Source organism: Acomys russatus, chromosome 32, assembly GCF_903995435.1.
Source record: "Acomys russatus chromosome 32, mAcoRus1.1, whole genome shotgun sequence".
In the NCBI taxonomy this organism is placed as follows: domain Eukaryota; kingdom Metazoa; phylum Chordata; class Mammalia; order Rodentia; family Muridae; genus Acomys; species Acomys russatus.
The window spans coordinates 44,665,337-44,685,590 of record NC_067168.1 but is presented as its reverse complement, the minus strand read 5'-3'; the positions used below and the strand labels follow the sequence as shown (position 1 = coordinate 44,685,590).

Here is a 20,254-nt window from a genome sequence, read left to right as displayed (position 1 = left end):
ACCACTGAATTCCCTTCACTGAACTCAGTGGAACTGCCTGTGCTGAACCGAGCTCTGGTTTACAAAGAAAGTCCACAGCAGCCAAGGTTATACAGAGAAACCCTGTCTTGAAAAACAAACAAAAACCCCCCAAACAAACAAAACTGCTACAATGAAATGTTTAAGGCACTAAAGGAAGAAATTGAAGATGACACTAGAAGATGGAAAAATACCTCATGCACGTGGATCTGCAGGATTAATGTTTTGAAAATGGATATATTGCTGCTGAGATCAATCTACAGTTCTTGTCTAAAATTCATATGGAAGCAGCAAAGACACTGATTAGTGAATGTGGCTAACACAATATTGAGCAGAAAGAGCAAAGCTGGAAGTTTCCTATGTAAAGGACTCAGACAAACTCATGCAGCCATAGCCACGTGATTCTTGACGTCAGTGCCAAAAATGTGCATTAGAGGAAAGAAAGTCTCTTCAGTTGTGCTGAGAAAACTGGCTTAGATATCTGGAACCATAAATTGAAGTTTTATTTCTCACTCTACAAAAGTTAACTGAAAATGGATCAAAGGCCTTGTAAGACCAAAGCCATGGAACTATTAGAGGGTAATGCAGACAAGACTCAGCTATAGGCAAGGAATTTCCAAAAAGGATTACATGAGTACAAGAAATGATTATAAGATTTGACAAATGGGGTTGTTTGGCCTTAAAAAGCTCCTGTGTAATAAAGGGAAAGATCAGCAGAACTAGAAGACAGCCTGCACAATGAGAGAAATCTGTGCTGTGTGCACATTGAACAGTCATTATTCACCATATGTAAAGAACTTAAAAACAAAATAGAACAGAACCGCTGGGAATGGTGGTGCACGTAGGCTCAATTTTCTTAGCAAACATATTTTACTACGAACTTATTAACCAAGAGTACCTCACTTATAACGTGACTAACCTAAACAATAGGAAAAGAAGATTAAAGAATACAATAACAAAACTGTAAGGATATCAGTTCCAAAGAATGATTCTCCTGGCGTAATCAGCAGGATTTCTTCTGCTGAAACCTGGAGCAACCAGAACCTGGAACCTCAGCTGGAGCCCGGAGCCCTGAAGCCTTCCCTCAAGTGGTTCTCTCTAGGAGCATCTCGAAGCGGAGCAATGAACAGCCAAAACTATCCCAAGTCTCCAAAGGCCCCACCTCTTGTTTTTGGCTCAATTTTATACCTCCTCTCAGAATTTGTTCAAGGACGTTTTTCAGCTGGTTAATAACCAATCTCCCCCACATGGTGGTTTGACTTCTAAGGGAATAGACATCACCTGCTCTTTCACAAGTCTTTTCTCGTCCCCCACTTGTGATCTAAACAAAAAAACATGTTTATCTCTCCTTCAGGTACATGCCTTTAGTCCCAGCAACTCAGATCTCTGTGAGTTTGAGGCCAGCCTGGTCTACAGAGTAAGTTCCGGAACAGCTACACAGAGAATCCCTATTTGGAAACACCAACCAACCAACTAACCAAACAGAAAAACCAAACCAAACCAACCAACTAATTTTTTCTGAAAGATCAATGAATGGGCAAATTCATAGACATTTCTCAAAAGAAAAAAATTAATAAATATATATAGAAAATTTTAGTATCTCTAGCCACAAGGAAACTACATTGAGATTATGTTTCACCACAGAACAGCTATGATCATGAAAAGAAGTCACAAAAAATGTTAGTGACCATGTGGGAGAAGGAGCCTTTATACAGGGCTGGCGGGATCACATGATCAGAGTGTGGGGCGCATGGTGGCATGCTGTGAGCAGCAAAGGACCTGCGCATCCTTGCTGACTGCATCCCACCTGGCCACTGCTCTAGGATGAACCTGCTCAGTGTGCATGACTTCCCTTGACCTCTCACGTTCTGGCCATTTAAAATTCTTGGGCTCTCCTTTTCAGCCTTGGCATCAAGACGTTGTTTATTCAACCGCTTCCTGAACAGACTTCAACCCCAAAAGGCATAGTCTGATTCACAGGCTTTCCTCGAGCTCCATGATCCCCCCCCCCATCACTTCTGAGTTCTGTGTAACTGTAAAACCAGCCCCATATAGATGATTGCAAGGTCTGCCACTGGCTGTAGAGATGACTGTGGCTGAAGTGACCTTTCAGGTCTTGAGTATCTGAGCACAACAAAACATGTGTGCATGTGCTGGCATGCATGTGCTAGGATGCAAGTGCAGGGTATCCTGGCACTCACTCTTTTCTCAAAACAAAGCCTCTCAAATGAGGTCATGCATTTCTACCCTTGAGCCTGGAGTGCGAGAGACCAATTCTTCAGCTGATCCCAGGACATCTTATTGCTCCAATGAAAAGAACTTAGATTCTCTTGATGGCACCAATCTCTTCAGTAACTGCACCATTTGAAGTGTGGCCCAACATTAAATGCTTCCCCTTTACTCACCAAAGTTTGTTAAATCTTTATACCTCAGTGTTTATTCCTGATTCTCACAGTAAACCTCCTGAGAGCGGCCAGCAACACCTATTCCGTTGCCAACATGTGTACTGCCATGAGATCTCCTCTACCAGGTTCGTCAGTCCATCATCTTTGAACTCAACATCACAAAGTCACTACAAAACAGATTAAATATAGACAAGGTGGTGCTTGTTTTCTGGAGTGTGACATGATGGATCCTGCTCTGGTTCCTGATGCCCCTTTTCTACCAGGGACCTCCTGAGCACAGCCCTTACTCTGTATTGTTACCAGTGCGCTGGTCTTTGGTACTCTTGCCAGAATCATTCACGAAGCTCTGCTTACAAAAAGACAAACTGGCCAGGCATGATGGCGCATGCCTTTAATCCCAGCACTCAGGAGACAGAGGCAGGAGGATATCTGTGAGTTTGAGGGAGGCCAGCCTGGTCTACAAAGCAAGGCCAGGACAGTCAAGGCTACACAGAGAAACCCTGTCTCAAAAAACAAAACAAACAAACAGACAAACAAACAAAGATGAACCTTCATTCCAAACAGCAAGCATCCTGGTTCTCAATGCCGGCTTTTGCTGCTAGTCAGCTTTCTGTGCTGTGACAATAGACGTGACAGCCGTAATTTAAAGGACAAAAGATTTATTTTGGTTCATAGTTTCTGAGGCTTCTTGGCCACTAGGCTCTGGTTTTTGTGGTCTCATAGTGACGCAGTCAGTATGACGGAAGGGCACGCTGGAGCAAGGCTGCCAACCTCATGGTTTTCTGGAAATAGGATAAAAGGAAGATGGAGGCTGCAATAGCACCTTCAAATGCAAGCCTTCAATTGCCCAGTTTCTCCAGAAAGACCCCACCTCCTCAAGGTTGTGTTTTAGTGTCAAACTATAGCACTTTCTCAGGTGACAGCAGTGATAGGCAGAGCTCAGTAAGGCTGGATTAAACATTAATGCAGCTGTCACCACAGCCCAGAGCAGAAAGTGCCCCAAAGCCAAGTTTCAGACCTACCTGGTGTTCCTAGACTGAGGAGTGAAAAGAAGACATGTCTCAGTTTGCACAGGTCATGGCTGAAGTGGGCGACTTTGGTCGCTTCCAGGTACAGGTGGCCATCCTGATGGGCATCCCCAATTTCCTGTCTGCGTTCTTCGTGTTTGGTCAGGTCTTCATGGTCCTTGATGAGGCGCACCACTGCTCAGTGTCCTGGGTCAAGAACCACACTTTCAACCTCAGCGCTGCTGAGCAGCTGGCTGTAAGCATACCCAACGACACGGCAGGCAGGCCTGAGTCCTGCCTCATGTTCCGGCCACCTCCTGACAGCGCCAGCCTGGAAGACATCCTCAGTCACCGCTTCAACGAGACACAGGCCTGCGACTCAGGCTGGGACTATCCTGAGAACAGGCCTCGGTCCTTAAAGAATGAGGTAGGACAGCCTGCTGTTTGTCTTTCATAGGTCTGTCATTCGTCTGCCCCTGTGTCTTTGATCACCTTCTGTGGCTCTGTCTCTGTCTTTATACTTGCGTATAGCTTTCTGTTGTCTGTCTCCCCCACTTTCTGATCAACCTGTATTTTTCTTTGTCCTCTGTTTGTTGGCCTATCTCGCGTTCTCTCATTTTCTCTGACTGCTTTGCTTGTTGTCTACCAGTGTTTCTGTTTTTTCTTTTTCTTTTCTTTCTTTCTTTTTTTTTTTTTGGTCTGTCCTTTTGTGGACATGGTGGCACTAAGATACCCATAAACTGTTGACAGAGAAGAGAAACTCTTTTACAGAGAAGGAAGAAAAATAAATAAATAAAAAAGAAGGAAGCCTGGCTGCAGGCAATAGATGGTATGTTGGGGGGCCTGGGCTACAGGCAATAGATGGTATGTCAGGGGGGCCTGGGCTGCAGGCAGTAGATGGTATGTCGGGGGGCCTGGGCTGCAGGCAATAGATGGTTTGTCGGGGGGCCTGGGCCATGGAAATCAAACGGGAAGTGTTCAATGATTCATGACGTCTTTCTGTTGTTGTCGTCGTCGTCTATTTGTTGTTTAATGCCTTTGAAAATAACGAACGAATACAAATTGAGGAGAGCTTGGGTGATGGCTCAGTGGGTAAAGTACTTGCTTTGGATCCTTACCACCCATGAGAAGAGTTTATGTTGTCTGCTCAGCCCCACTTGCCTCCACTTCTGTCCGCTTACCTGTATCCACCGCTCCCTTTATCTTTCAGAGTGTCCGGCTGTAAGTTAACCTATTATTTCAAAGACCTCTAAGGCACCTATTCAGCTAGATGCCTAGCATTCTCTTCCTGTTTAATGTCTTCTCCTTCCACATCCATCCCTCTGCCTTCCTACATACTTAACATGGCTTCCTACTTTTCAGTTTCTCTCTAGGTTTTTTTCTATCTGCTTCTAGGATTCTGGAGAATACTTCAGACCCTGTGATTGTGGTGTGGATAACCAAATATTTGCTTCTATTAGCTCTATTCCCTTAGACATTCAAGCAGATAAATCAATTTCTCTTCCAGGTACCTCCAGGTCCTGGGGGCCCTCGGAAAGCACCCTGCTTTCAGGCTATTGCTGTTTCTAGAATAGGAATACTGAGGCGTGGCTGGAGATGACGTAGGCCAGGCAGTGTGGGAAGCAGGTCATGGAGCCAGGCCTGGTCTGCTGGGCCCCCACTGTCTGCCTTACCTTTCTTTGTCAGCAGAGGAGCACATATGGAGAAGCCAGAGACCCGAGGGAGCGGGCTCTTCACGGGGAGCTCTGCGTTCTCGTCATGTGTCTGATTGCAGATCTCGATCACACCGATTAAACATTCACTCCCCTCCTCCCACACATTTGGAAAAAAAACCAACCCATCCATTTTTAGAAGTCTTTGGAGACAATGTTTTAACCGAAGTGAAACATTCACTTTTTTAGATGGGACTATAACCTTTCTAAGTCTGAGGGCATGTCCTGCATGGAAGTCTCCTCACTTTGTCACCCTGACCCTCACCTGGGGGAGCTAGGTGGCTTAAGGGTACTCCTAACCACTGACTCTCCAGCCTGGCCTGGAAGACTCTAGGCCAGTAGTTCTCAGCCTTCCTAACGCTATGACCCTTTTATGTACTTCCTCATGTTGTAGTAACCCTCAACCATAAAATTGTTTACATTTTAATAATTTTGCTACTGTTATCAATTGTAATATAAACATCTGATATGCAGGATATCTGACATGCAACCTCTATGAAAGGGTCACTGGACCCCTAAAGGGGTTGAGACCCACGGTCTGAGAACCACTCCTCTAGGCCTCTCCCTGACTCCCTGGCATCACCTTGTGCTAGGTGCTAACCTTGACTATCCCTCAAAAGTTTGGGGGAACATTTATAGTACCACAGAATTTCTCTGTCCACTTGGCCAAACAGCAGCATCTCTAAGGCCTAGTGAACCTTCCATGTTGTTCTGAGCCTACTCTAAACCTTGCCCACAGTCTATGCTGGACTGCTATGTAGCTTCATCCAGCCTAAATAGTGTGGGCATAGTCAAAGGAGAGTGGTACCCTGTTCTTCATCTTCCAGCATCCCAGTGGTCAGGGAAGATGTGGGTCCCATGTACAGAATACGGGGTGAATGGACTCATGACACCCGACATTTACTTCTACCTTCTTTTTGTTGTCGTTGTTTGATTTTCTTTGGCAGGGGCAGGGTTTCTCTGTGTAGCCTTAGCTGTCCTGGACTCAATTTGTAGTCCAGGCTGGCCTCGAACTCACAGAGATCTGCTTGCCTCTTCCTCCCTGATTGCTTAGATTACAGGTGTGTGCCACCACATCTGGCTGCTTTTACCTTCTTGAAGAGGTAGTAATTGATGCTTGTGGCACCAGAATGTCCCCCAAAATGTTGACAAAGAATATGAAGTCCTTTGCAGAGAAGAACAGAAGAAAGCTTCACTGAAGGCAACAGGTGTGTGTCTGGGAGCCTCAGAGAACACAGGGCCAAGGACACAGAGACTGGACCTCTTTTTGTTTGTCCTTTTAATACTCTTGACAATAATATATGAAGTAACAAATTGACAAGAGAACTGGGTACAGAGGCAGGCGGATCTCTGTGAGTTCGAGGCCAGTCTGGTCTACAAAGTGAGTCCAGGACAGCCAAGGCTACACAGAGAAACCCTGTCTCGAAAAAAAAAAAAAAAAACCAAAAAGATGATGGACTTACTTTCTCAGTGGGGCTCCCTCTTTGCCTGATTTGGGGAATCCCAGAACTTCTAAAATGAGGGCCACATAGCCCTCAGGGAGATTACAAGCCCAACCCTTTCCTGATAAGGAGCCCAGTTCAGCAAGCACCTGGGGATTCCCGGCAATATCCCGCCAATGCTGATAAGACACAGAATGACGCTGAATCTTTTTATAAGTTGGAAACTGCAACAATAAGAAGAGGCTCTGCACAGCTCCTGCCGTGATTTCTACGACACTGGAAAGCCCCGTGCCTGAGGCTTCTCCGTGTGCTAAGCAGACATCCGGGGTTCCCTTGGCTGGTTCCACACTGTTAGAGTTCCTTTCATCTCCCTTCAGGTGACAGGCCTGCTTACCCATCGCCCAAAAGCACACAGTCGTGCCCTATAGACCTCTCAGTTAGCACCATCCCTCAGTATTCCTCTCTCCCCAGTCTGCAGCTGGGTTCTGGAAAGGCCATATCCTCACTGTCAGGTCCCAACTCTATGCTAAACACAGAAGACAAGTAACTGAAAGGTAACATTTGCTGAAATAATGAGCCCAACCAAGTTGGTATGTTTTTGTTTTAAAGTTTTTATTGTATATGTATGGGTGTTTTGTCTGCTTGTGTGCCTGGTACCTGTAGAGGCCAGAAGAGGACATCAGACTCTCTGGACCCAGAGTTACAGGTAGTTTTGAGCTATGGCGTGGGTGCTGGGCTGGGCATGTGAGTGAGTGTGTGTGTGTGTGTGTGTGTGTGTGTGTGTGTGTGTGTGTGTGTGTTGCTCGTGCGCGAGTGGAGGCAGCATATGCGTGGTCAGATAACAGCTTGAAGAAGTCAGGCCTATCATTCTATTATGAGTCTTGGGGATTGAACTCACGGTCTTCAAGTCTGGTAGGAAGCTCCCTGAGCTATCTTGCCAGACCCCATTTGGTGTCTAAAAAAGTTTCAATCCTTTTCTTCATTTATCAGTGAAAGAAGCTAAAGTTAACTTCTCTTTCCAACATCAGTCAGCAGATTTCCGTGAAAGGCAGCCACAGAGAACCTCTTGGGAAAGAGGAGGGTTAGGGTAGGAGCTGTTACTTTAATGAGTCCGTCAAACACTGGATCTGCTCATGGATGGACAGAAAAGGCACAGTCACAATGGAGTGCATCACTAAATGACAGCACTCACCAGGGGCTCCAGGGCATGGATGCTCGTTTATGATAGATGCACTTGCTGGGCCTTTTCATGGGCCTCAGAGTGGTCTCTGTGTGCTCAACACTATCCTGGCAAGGGCCAGCTTTGTGGGACCTCTGATGTGATGGCCTTCTGTGTCTCCCTGACCTGTTTCTCAGCCAGAGATGTCACCCCTAAGAGCAGCCTGGGCCCTCACAAGCAAGAAAACAACTGGACAGTGGCACAAACCATTTCTACTACAATCTTGAATAAGCACAAAGAAATCATTGAAACAACCTGTCTGTAGGTCCTCCGCTGCCACCACAATCCATCACCCTCTTGTCCCAGGGTGTCAAAAAGTGCAAGATCTGCTGGGCACGGTGGCACACACCTTTAATCGCAGCACTTGAGAGACAGAGGCAGGCAGAACTCTGATACACAGAGAAACCTGTCTCGAGCCCCCACTCCTCCAAAGTGCAAGATTTCATGACCCTGCACCAATCCTTGCCCCGTAAAGATGTCAAAAGCAGTCACCACAGGGCCAGCAAACGGCTCAGCAGGAAAGGTGAGGCTGCCGGGCCTGATGACTTGAATTCAATTCCTGTAACACACATGATAGAGAGAACCGATTCCAGTAACTTGTCCTCTGGTGTCCGTATACATGCTATGGAGTGTGCGTGCACATGTGCACACGTGCACAGGCACACACACACACACACACACACACACACAAAATAAATAAATGAGAAGAAAAAAAAAGTAAACAGCCTGTCCTCACAAGGTGACTTGATTATTATAGTGGACATCAGGAGACAGTGGTGCCATTGCTCAAAACAACTTGTTTGATGGTCTGTGTTGTGTCCTGGTCACCTGGAAAAGTGAACCCTTTATTGAAGAGCTGTCTAGATTAGGTCGGACTGTGGATATGTCTCAGAGGCATTTTCTTGATTGCTCATTTATGTGAGAGGGCCCAATCCTCTTTGAAGAAAACCGGTTCTAGGCAGGTTGGCTTCAGCTGTGTAAGAAAGGTAGCCGGGAAGCAAGCCGCCAAAAAGCAGTATTTCTCTGTAGTCTCTGTTTCAGCTCTTGCTTTTAGATGCCTGTCTTGGATGCCCTTGATGACAGACTGTCATCTGTAAACCAAATAAACCATTTCCTCCATAAGTTGTTCGCGGTGACAGAAAAGGCAAACTTGGTACCAGGTGCTGTGCTGGGCCCTAACATGTTGTGTTGGGGATTGTGGAAGATACGGGACCTTTGAGTAGAAAAACAATCGAGTGTTCAGGGCTTAACGGACTCTTCTGTGGGATCTTGGAAAATAAGAATGTGGAAAGAATTATAGATGGTGGATGATGTGTGGCTTGTGAGGTTTCAGGGGGAAAGGAAAACCCTTAGTGTTGGATCATACATTGGCTTAGGAATGTGTAGAGATAAAACCTTTGCTTCACACTAGAACAAAAACGCTGGTCAGCTGGGACTGGAAATTCAGCCATGATTAATAGAGACCATCATTGTTGAGGTGAAATATTTTGGAAAGTATTTCCTCAGAGTCAGCACACAGAAGCTATAGTCTTGTGGTGGGTGTGTGGGGGGCGCGCTGGCTACACCTCAAGCTGGTAGTTGAACTTGGTGCTATGTAAGAGTCTCCCATGTGGTCCTGACTTTGAAGGCATGAGAGATGCAAGACTGAGGAGGGTCACGAGAACCAGTTCAAGCCTGGAACCATGTGGCAGTAATTGGATTTCCTAAGGGGAGTCCAGGAGAAGCCATTAGCGCAGGCCAGCCTCCGTTCCAGTGGAGACCCAGGGATTGAAGGGTCCTGGAAAGAAGCTAACAAACACTTGGCACTGTGGGGGTACATTTGGAGCCCTGGCAGAAAGGCCAAGGAGAAGCCATTGGTGAAGGGACACCCTCAGCTGCAGAGGACATCTCAGAATATTGACAATGTCAGGAGCGTGGGATGGCCACCAAGGATAGCAGTATATATGAGGCAGAGGCAGCCTGAGCTTACACGGTTGGCTGTGCATATTTTGGATGATAGAGCCAGAGAGGTGGGAATTCCCAAGCTACTTGGGGCCCAGAAGCTCATGAATGAGTTTCAGATGTTGGCTATTGGGCTCTTTATACTGTTTGATTTAAGCTTTGCTTTCTTGGATTATTCCTGTTGTTCAGTTTGGGGAGTAAGAAAGTATATAATATTGTGTGTGTGTGTGTGTGTGTGTGTGTGTGTGTGTGTGTGTGTGAATTTTATAAGAGTCTACAGCTGAGAAACCTTAGAGTTTTAAAGAGACATTGGACTTTTAAAACCCTGCAACTTTTGAAGACTGTGGGAGTTTTAAAGTTGCACTGTATTTTATATTACTATATCGATGTAAGATCTTAGGTACAAACAAGACGGGAAAGTTATAGTTTAACAGGTGATGTGTTTATGCACTAAGTTGACAAGGGGTGATGTCCTGGCTAGTTTTACTGTCAACTTGAAATGAGATTCATAGGGAAATAGGGGTCCTCAATTGAGGACTTGCCCAGGTCATTCTGGCCTGTGGATATGTCTGTGGGGGCATTTTTTTCCTAATTGATGTAGGAGGGCCCAGGCCACTGTTGACAATGTCACTTTTAGGCATTGTAGAAGTAGCTGAGCATCTGGGAGCTAGTGAGTAAACAGCATTGCTCCTTTTCTGCTTCAAAGTGCTGCCCTGAGTTCCCCACTCGGCTTCCCTCAACAGTGGACTATAGCCTGTAAGCTGAACTAAGCCCTGTGCTCCCCTGTTTGTCACAGCGACAGAACGCAAACTGGGTCAGTCTGCTTTACTGCACCTGTCTTGTCCAATTTATAGACTTCAGATTTGACATTGACCTCATCTTCTTCGCCATGGTATTGACCACTCAGAGGCCTAGCCTAGTCTAGGTAGGCTAGGCCTTCGGTAGCCTATTTACTTAACCCTCGCTCGTGACCTCTTCCCTCAGACTCTCTGTGTGAGCTCCTGTTTACAGGGTAGGGTTCTGCACAGCAACCCAAGGGCTCTCTGAGCAGACCCTTTCCTGACTATGAGCTGTGGCATCATGGTTGAACGCAAACACAAACCACACTAACTTGAAGAGAGCATGTTTTATCACAGATCCTGTGCCCTTGAAGATGTTTCTCCTTCTCCCTGCACCTTCTCAACACCACCTGGGTACCTGGCCTCAGTGACATGCAAACATGCTGGCCTTCCTGCCCACACGGGCCGATAACTAGCAATGGATGCACTGTTGATGAACCACGGCAGTGTGGTCGGTCCAGGGATGAAAGGCATCTGAATTGGGGGGAGGGGAAGGACAGAAATGAACAGTCTTTCTCAAGGGTCTGGAGGCACGAAATGCCCAGCACAGTGGCAGGGTGCTGACATAAAAGGATCTGGGAAATAGGTAAGAGCCCCTCTTAGAGGTCTTAGGAGCAGTGCCAAGGAGTCCAGGCTTTCTCCTAGCAACCCAAGGGAGCCATTAGAGGGTTAGGGAATTGGGAGGGAGATGTAGTGGGCTGTGCTTTAAGAAATGAGCGTAGAGGAGCCGGGTGGTGGTGGCGCACACCTTTAATCCCAGCACTCGGGAGGCAGAGGCAGGCGGAGTGCTGTGAGTTCGAGGCCAGCCTGGTCTACAAAGTGAGTCCAGGACAGCCAAGGCTACAGAGAGAAACCCTGTCTCGAAAAACCAAAACCAACCAACCAACAAAAAAACAAAAACAAAACCCAAACAAACAAGAAATGAGAGTGGAATTCTCTCGGCCACCACAGCGGATCTAGGGCAGAACTGTTCCTGTTAAAAGCCAAAGAGAGTGATGACGGGCATGCCGAGTTGAAACCCACCACCCGTTGCTGTCTGCCCCATGACCTGCCCCTGAGGCTGAGCGTGCCTGGGCCTCCCTGCATGTCTTAGGCGCTGCTTCTGGAGAGTGCAGGGGGTAAGCTTTCCCCAGGACAGAAGCTGCAAGGGTTCCTAACCAAAGGGTGTGGCAAATGGCGCTGTGGACCAGGGCTGCCAGACTTGGAAGAGTGTGTGTGAACCTCTGTACCCCTCCCCCCTCCTGCCCCCGCCGCCCCCTGGAAGCTTTGTAGCCATAAGCACAGCACACAGTAACCCTGGCTAACCCGGACAGGGAGCGCCCTGTGTAACACCCACTGGTCTACAAGTATCATAGATGGCCCGATCAGATCCGGTCACAGAGTGGCTGACTTTATTCCCATTTTTGGGTGACTGGCTAAGAGGCTTAAGGACCCACAAAGCTATTCAGCTCTGACTGTGGAGCCTGGCGGCAGCAGGCCCATCTGTCTTCTTTCGCAGCAACCTCCAGTTGTGGAGAATGGGGAGGCCCAAGAGTGAGGCTCTCTGTCTGGCCATGCTTCATGCAGAGGCCGTCAGCTCACCCTCCCACACACCCTGCAAGTCCTTCAGAATGAACTATTGTCCTTGAGAAGTGTGTGTGCAGCAGTTCCTGTTATTGGTTAATTTCTTGCTAAGTTATTTAACTGATGCTGACCAACTGGCTAGGTGTATGCATTAGTTCACATACTCATTAACCCATTTCAGTAAACATTGCCCTAGCCTCCGCTTGCTTTAATTTCATGCATACGGCAATAGACACATTCAAAAAAATTTAAAAACAATTTTTTTTCAAGATAGAGTTTCTCTGTGTAGCCTTGGCTTTCCTGGCCTTGCTTTGTAGACCAGGCTGGCCTCGAACTCACAGAGATCCACCTGCCTCTGCCTCCCAAGTGCTGGAATTAAAGATGTGAGCCACCATGCCCTCAATAGACACACCTTACTACTACCATTTAAACCATGTGTTTTCAGCCGGCCAGAGTGCTTTTAGATAATTTGTGATATCAATAATGAAAAGGCCAAGGGCCGCTCATTTCAGCATCTTCAGGCTCAAACGTGGTTAATTTTGATTGCCAATTTGACGGGCTTAAGAAATACCTAGCCGGCACGTCTCGCTTTTTGTCATTGTGATGCAAGCATTATTGTCTACAAAGTTCACTCTTGTGAATCTAATTACAGGGGAAATGATAGCAGGGCATGGTGGTGCACACTTTTATCCCAGCTCCTCCCACTCTTTTCTGGTACACAGTGCCCAGTTGTAACACTGTCCCTCCATGATGGACTATGACTTGGAAATGTAAACCAAATGAACCCTCTTTTGTTTGCTTGCTTGTTTGTTTGTTTGTTTTTTCTTTCGAGACAGAGCTTCTCTGTGTAGCCTTGGCTGTCCTGGACTTGCTTTGTAGACCAGGCTGGCCTCGAACTCACAGGGATCGACCTGCCTCTGCCTCCAGAGTGCTGGGAGTAAAGGCATGCGCCACCACCGCCCGGCCCCTTTTCGGTTTTTAATCATAGCAACAGAGCAATAAGAACAAACAGAAAGAAAAAAATCACTCTCCTTAGACTGAGCCGTACTAACAGGGTGTCTGTGAAGTGACAGCTTTACGGTCCTCCCACGCCGCTGTCCTCTCTTTTGCTTTCTGTAGAGTCGTACATGTTATTTGCTTTTTATAAAAGCAACTGTGTGTACATTTAATGTCGCTGGAGGGAAAAGAATGTACCCGGTGTTGAATTGTTAATCCTTAGGCAAGACATGATATCAGACCAAATTTAAAGATTGCTGTGATATTTCTGTTTAGATTTTTTCAAAAAAGATTTTATTTATTTATTATGTATACAATGTTTTGTCTGCATGTATACCTGCAAGCCAGAAGAGGGCACCAGATTTCATTATAGACGGTTGTGAGCCACCATGTGGTTGCTGGGAATTGAACTCAGGACCTTTAGAAGAGCAAGTAGTGCTCTTAAACTCTGAGCCATCTCTCCAGCCCTCAAAATTTTTTCTTTTCTTTTTTTCTTTCTTTCTTTTTTTTTTTTTTTTTTTTTTTTTTTTTTTGTTATTTTGTTTTTCAAGAGAGGGCCTCTCTGTGTAGCCTTGGCGCTCCTAGATTCACTTTGTAGACCAGGCTAGCCTCGAACTCACAGCAACCCACCTGCCTCTGCCTGCCTCCCGAGTGCTGGGATTAAAGTCATGCGCCACCACACCCTCTGTTTAGATTTTAACTATCACGTGCACACTGTGCTGCTATGAGGTGCCTTGGCACACAGTGTGTGAAGTGTGGGGCCCAAGATAGCGAAGGTTTCCCTGGATGCTGTACCTTGTCTTACGTGAATATGTTTCTGCCTCAGTTTGACCTGGTGTGTGAACGGAAGACCCTGAAGAGGACCTCCCAGTCAGTGTTCATGGCTGGGCTCTTGGTTGGGGCCCTCGTCTTCGGACCCATCTGTGACTGGTATGTGCACTGCTGGTCCATCTTCCTTTTAGGCTCCTGGTGCTGGCTCGGTAACCCAGCTGGAGTCTTCCTAGTGGCCGTCAAGATGAGTCCTCATGCCTACCTTCCAATGAGACTCCCAGGGAAGACCCGACCTGCACAGCTTTCTTGGCTCTGACAGGGAGCCCGGGACAGGCTTGCCTGGGTATCTTTTGATTCAGTCCCGGGAAGGCTCTTCTCTTCACAGATCTGTCTCCCTGTTACCTCAGGATTGGTCGCAGACCCTCTCTTCTAGTGCAGCTGCTTCTGTCAGGCGTCACAGGTCTTGCCACAGCCTTTGTGTCCACTTTTGAGCTCTATCTGACCCTACGCTTTGTACTGGCTGTTGCTGTTGCTGGGTATTTACTAAGCACCAATGTCCTGCGTGAGTATCTGGGCCTGGGAGCCTTCATCCTCAGGGGCAGAGCCTGGAACTTGCTGATGGGGGTGGTGAAAGCCAACTGTACCTACGAGGGTCAGAGCAGAGCTTCCTGTGCTGGGAGTGAGGCACAACACTGACATGATACCATCTGGATGTCAACAGAGAGGGAAGAGATAACCTCAGCCTTTGTTTTCAGTTTCCGAGTGGGTGGGGCCATCCAGGAGAACACAAGCCATGGTCCTGGCCCAGAGCAACTTTGCCCTTGGGCTGATGGTGCTAGCAGGACTGGCCTATGGTGTCCGCAACTGGAGACTCCTTCAGATAATAGGCACCACACCAGTATTCCTGCTCGTCTTCTACTTCTGGTGAGGAGACCCCTGCCAGTGACAGGCCACCCTAGCTGGGGGTGCTGTGGCAGGAGCAGGGCACAGAGGAGAGCCTGTGGAGCTTGGGCAGGAAGCTCAATGCGCACTGGAAATCTGGGTGGCTACACAGAGCTCAAGGCCCCAGCATCACAGCCGCGTTGGTTGGTTGACAGGGTTCTGCCAGAATCCCCGAGGTGGCTCCTCTCCCAAGGAAGGACAGAGGAAGCCAAACAACTGGTGCAGAAGGCAGCCTTGGTGAACAGGCGGCCAATTCCTCCAGAACTCCTGAACAAGGTACCCGTGGGTGGGCTCAGTCCCACCCCTGCCTCAGGCCAACCTTCATGCGTGTGTCCTGCCCCTCACTCTGCCCTTCTTCTAGCTGGTCTCTGAGAAGGCAGGCCCCTCGGGGAATGCTTTGGATCTTTTCAAACACCCTCATCTCAGGAAGATGACCCTGATTCTCATTGCTGTCTGGTAAGTCAGGGCCTTGTCCCTCCATGAGGACAGAGCCAGAGGGCCACTCGTGTTCTCTGTGTCATTGGAGGGGTGGACAGAGGCTCTGTGACTTTGATGGTCTCTCTCCAGGTGAGCCTGTGTCTCCTGGTGTGTGACTTGATGTACACCCAGTAGTGACGAGGATACTTGGGTACTTTGTAGGTTTGTGGACAGTATGGTGTATTATGGCCTCAGTTTCCAAGTGGGGGACTTTGGCCTGGACATCTACCTGACACAGCTAATATTTGGAGTAGTGGAAGTGCCTGCCCGCCTTTCTAGCATCCTCATAATGGAGAAGCTGGGTCGGAAGTGGAGCCTGTTAGGTGCTCTGATGCTGGCTGGTGTCATGTGCATCATCATTATCTTCATCCCAGGAGGTACCAGGCTGTTTCCAGCCCTCTTTCTCCCTGCTAGGGCTTGACCCATTGCTCCCACTCACCTTCAGGAGTGAGGGCTTGCCCAGCACATGGTTCTGAGGGTGAGTGGGGCGTTGGAATGGACAGGGAGGTGTGCAGGCTGGGGTGATGTGTGTCCTCCCTCTGTGGGGCTGACCTGCGTTTCCTTCCAGATCTTCCCACGGTGGTCACCGTGCTGGCCGTGGTGGGGAAGTTTGCCTCGTCTGCTGCCTTCACCATTTCTTACGTGTACACTGCTGAGCTCTTCCCCACCATCATCAGGTGAGAGCCTGACGTGCTTTTGATTTTTGGCCCGGGATCTCCATCACCCAATCCCTCTGCCCCTCTTCTCCTCTGCCACCAGTCCCCAGGCAGCCATTGAGCTGCCTATGGGGCTCAGGCCACTGGAAGTTTAGTGCCACTCACAAAGCTGCCACAGGCTGTTGGAGGACAGATGTGGACATAGGCATGCCCTGGCCTGTCATGGCCAGCATGTGGGATGGATGTAAGTAAGAGCAAAGTATGGCCCAAGAGAAGAGCACTGAGAAGTGGTCAAGGTGTTCGGGTTTTAGAGGTGACGAGAGAGTAAAAGAGAAGGCTTGTTGGTCCAGGAAGCAGGCCCCCTAGGCAGGCCAAAGGTGTCTGAGACCTGGGTCCTCACATCTCTGGAGTGAGTGCAGCTTCATCAGTGGCCAGAGCCTCACCTGTGCTGCTCTCCCCAGGCAAACAGGCATGGGGCTGGTGAGCATTTTCTCCAGGATCAGTGGCATCCTCACACCACTCCTGATGTTGCTGGAGCAGTACCACAGGGCACTGCCCATGATCATCTTCGGCAGCCTCCCCATCGGAGCAGGCCTACTGTGTGCTCTGCTGCCTGAGACACGGGGCCAGACCCTGAAGGACACCCTCCAGGACCTGGAGCTGGGCTCCCCTGCATGGTGAGCATTGACTGTCCCTCGGGCCAGCTCTCCCTGTCACTGTTACTCCATCGTTGCTTACTGGGCATCATGGTGGCCACTTGGGTCCACAGATCTGACTGGTTTAAGAGCGCATTTCCCTTACACTAAGCAGGGAATGATAGGAGGACTGTCATGGGGCGGGGCTGTTGAGCAGCCACTGATTGTCTTCTGTTCCCTGCAGGTCCCACAAAACAGCACCCCAGAAAAACAAAACAGAACGGACTTCCAACGTGAGGGTGGCTGTTGTGAGCAGCTCATACTTCTGACTACAGTCGCTAAGCACCAGCCAATCAGAAACAGAACTGCCCACATCATTTTCTTGTTTGATTGGGATGCATAGCACATGAGATCAGGCCAGCCTTGGCCCTGGCCCCAGCTCCACACTGCAGAGCTGAGTGGATGCATCAGGGACAGTCCCCCTGCCCTCTGCCCTCTACATCTCGCACACAAACTGCACCCTAATACCATGACTGAGTTAGGGCTTGAGTCTTTCTTGGTCTTCCCTGACAGCTTCTGAGGTTATGGCCTCCCTGTTCTCCTCAACATGGAATACTCTACCCTCACAACTACAAAACAAAATCAACACCGTCCCAAACAACTTCAGCTCAAACCCAGGGCAGGTCGCCAGGTAGGGCAACTGTGGGAGCAGGCTAGCAGAGACAATTTTTATTCCATATTTACTTTGAAGATTTCTTCTTTCAGGCCAGCGGCCAGTCTGTGCCTCACCTGTGTGAGGCTGGTAAGGGGAGGAGACTGATCAGCTCTTCCTCAACCCCACTGTGCTCTGCTGCCCAAGTAGGCGGAGGAAGGAAGCTGAGCTCCTTTCGCTTAGCAGCTGTTGCTTGTTATTCCCAGCATGCCCTGGTTCATCAGCAGTCTGCACTTGACGGCTGGTAGAAGTGGCTCTGCTACCATGGAGCATTCACGGGTTGTTTAGAGGTTCTCTGTGTTGTCTGCTAGTATGTTAGAGTGTCTGGGGACAAGCTAGTGTGTGTATTTACAAATGTCCTATGGCCTGTTAATCAGGTTATCGCTAGTGGTTGCTCACCAGCAGTTCAAAAGCTAAGAGTTCTGGGAGCCCAGGTCCGATCTCTTCTTCTCTGTCTTCTCATTAGAAGGGAGGAATCTTATGGGCAACAGAGGCTAGCACGTGCCAATCCACACCTGTCCTCTAGAGGGCGCTGTTGAATAGCGAATAGCCGGCACACGGGGACCTGCTACTCAGTGGCTGTCTTTGTTAGGCTGGTTCAGCATTGGGATCTCAAGCAATGGGGGGGGACAGGGGTCTTGCAAATCTGGACCTCAGACTTCCCATTCCATAGTGAGTGGGTTTTCCCAGCATAGGGAGGCCATGAGTTTAATTCACATTACTCTCGCCTACCTACATACTTGCACAAAATGAGTGGTTTTGTACTTTACTTTATACTAAGCCTCAGAAGTTGCCTAGGCATGCACAGCGGAAGAGGTCTGGCAGTCTGCTGTCCTCAGTCGACTTCTGAGATTAAGACCCCTATACTGCACACCTTGAACTCTTAGCTTTTCTATGTCGAAGCTCTAAGATGCTCCCACGCTCCCCAGATTACTGTATCTTTTCTGTGACATGGTCCCCATGTCCCTTTTCTCATCCGATTCTTCTCACAGGTAAACCTGTGTTCTTGGAACTGTTGACCAAAGCCAGTCGACAGCCCATGTTCTCAGCCCTTCTTTCAAGGACTCTGTCCCCTGCCTCGGCACATGGTTGTGAAAGAACGCTCTCAGAGCAGGGGAGCTGGGTAAAGGGTCGCTGTCTTCCTCAGTGGTCCTTTGTGGACTTCATATCTGTGGAAAGTGCTCTCTCTCTCTCTCTCTCTCTCTCTCTCTCTCTCTGTGTGTGTGTGTGTGTGTGTTCTCTCTTTCCCCTGTTCTACTTCTACACCCCCAGATCACATGCCCCATTCTTCCATGACTTTTCTATGTGCCTCGTGGTCACTCCTATTCCAGTTACTGTCATCCAAATCTCAAAAAACATCTGGCATATAAGTGAACAGATGAGCGAGTCTCATCCAGACAGCTCACTTACTACGGCATCTATTCTAGTTAATGCTGTGTAACTGTGACCAACATGAGAGTACAACTTCATTTGTGTGTGTGTATTATCTGCCATGTGGATGCCGTACCTGCATAGGCCTGAAGAGGGCACCAGATCTCCTGAGCTAGAGTTACCGGAATATGTAAGCTGCCCAAAGTAGGTACTGGATGGGAACTGGGGCACTGCAGAAGAGCAGCAAGACCTCCTGACAGTTGAGTCATCTCTCCAGCCTGACAAACAACTTGCAAGGAGGAAGGATTTCTGCTCAAGGTTTCAAAATGTTGCATCCATGGCTGCTCAGCTCACATATTGATGGTGGGGGTGTGTGGCAGGGCAGATTCTCCACCTCCTGATGATTATGAAAGAAAGTGAGGAATAGACTGGGGATCACGTACAACTTACAAAGGCATGCCTCCAGTGATCTGCTTTCTCTAAGCCCCACCTCCTGCAGCTTCTAGAACCTTCTAAAACAGGGCCATCAGGTTCAGTATCAAATATTCAACCCATGAGACTCTTGGGACCACTTCATAGCCACATGCTAACGGTGTGCTAACACTCTAGGTCAGTTGTCCATTCTTTGCATCTGGCTTGGTCTGCCACAACAGCAGGCAGATAGTCTGGGTTCAGGATGCCAGTGTGGCTAGCTTCCAATGAGGAGCCTATCCATATACCTATTTACATCTCTGTATGTCGTCCTCAACATGAAAGGCCACCTCTCTTGGTCCTTGCATGGTCTTCCTTGGTGCATGTACATGGAGACAAATTTTTCTCTCCATCTTCCTACAAGGTCACTAATTCCATCTGGAGAATCCCATCTGATGGTCATACTGAGATATGATCTAACTATGGTCATGACCTCACCTCCACATACCGTGACACTGGCGGTAAAGGGTATAATATATGAATTGGAGGAAATGCAAACATTCTAGGGTAACGCTCTTTGTTCCCCTGGGACCTTCTGATCTGTTGACTCTTTCCCAAGTCTCTCTCATCTCTCTATTCAAGTCAGAGGACGAAGCCGTCCTTCCAACTGCTACTGAGACAGATCGGCCCTGTCCCTGTCACTGGCACCTCACGCTTTAATTCTTGTTCTGTTTGGTTGTGTCCAACTAGAAAAGCCACAGTAGTGAGTAAGCTCAGGCACCTCTTTGTGTGTGCTGTCTCTGTACAATTTCATTTTTCTGCGAATCCAGGGACCAGCCTTCACTGGTTGCTTAGCAGCCCAGCTTCTAATGGGCTTCTTTTCCATCTCCATTGGTGGCCATTTGTCCTCTCCACTCTGCGTGCCTCCCACCCTCACATCCTAACCAGCAGCCCTTCCCCTTGCTTGGGAAACAGAGGCCACCATGCTCAGCTCTCCAGCCTGCTGACTAGCAAATATGTTGACCTAGAGGTGATTGCATGACCTTTGCCCCACACCTAACTGCTGCTGTCGGCCTCCGTTTCCATAGATCAAAGATTTTTGGCATCAGACAGGTCAGTGAAGGCTCTAAGTCACAT

At 48.4% G+C, this 20,254-nt stretch overlaps 1 protein-coding gene across 1 annotated transcript; it reads left to right on the top strand.

The window, feature by feature from the left end:
* The first annotated feature begins 3,479 nt into the window (after positions 1 to 3,479).
* LOC127184062 (solute carrier family 22 member 13) lies at positions 3,480 to 17,045 on the top strand. The gene is made up of 10 exons (XM_051140282.1): positions 3,480 to 3,857; positions 13,969 to 14,072; positions 14,321 to 14,475; positions 14,669 to 14,837; positions 15,011 to 15,131; positions 15,217 to 15,311; positions 15,495 to 15,709; positions 15,901 to 16,009; positions 16,450 to 16,665; positions 16,868 to 17,045. The coding sequence occupies exons 1-10, from the start codon at positions 3,480 to 3,482 to the stop codon at positions 16,950 to 16,952; spliced, it is 1,647 nt and encodes a 548-aa protein (XP_050996239.1). The 3' UTR covers positions 16,953 to 17,045.
* The last annotated feature ends 3,209 nt before the right edge of the window (positions 17,046 to 20,254 follow it).

Coding starts and splice junctions, on each gene's coding strand:
- LOC127184062 (XM_051140282.1), top strand. CDS start 3,480: ATGTCTCAGTTTGCACAGGTCATGGCTGAAGTGGGCGACTTTGGTCGC. Junction 14,476..14,668: donor ACTAAGCACCAATGTCCTGC/GTGAGTATCTGG, acceptor CTTTGTTTTCAG/TTTCCGAGTGGGTGGGGCCA. Junction 15,312..15,494: donor CTGATTCTCATTGCTGTCTG/GTAAGTCAGGGC, acceptor GGTACTTTGTAG/GTTTGTGGACAGTATGGTGT.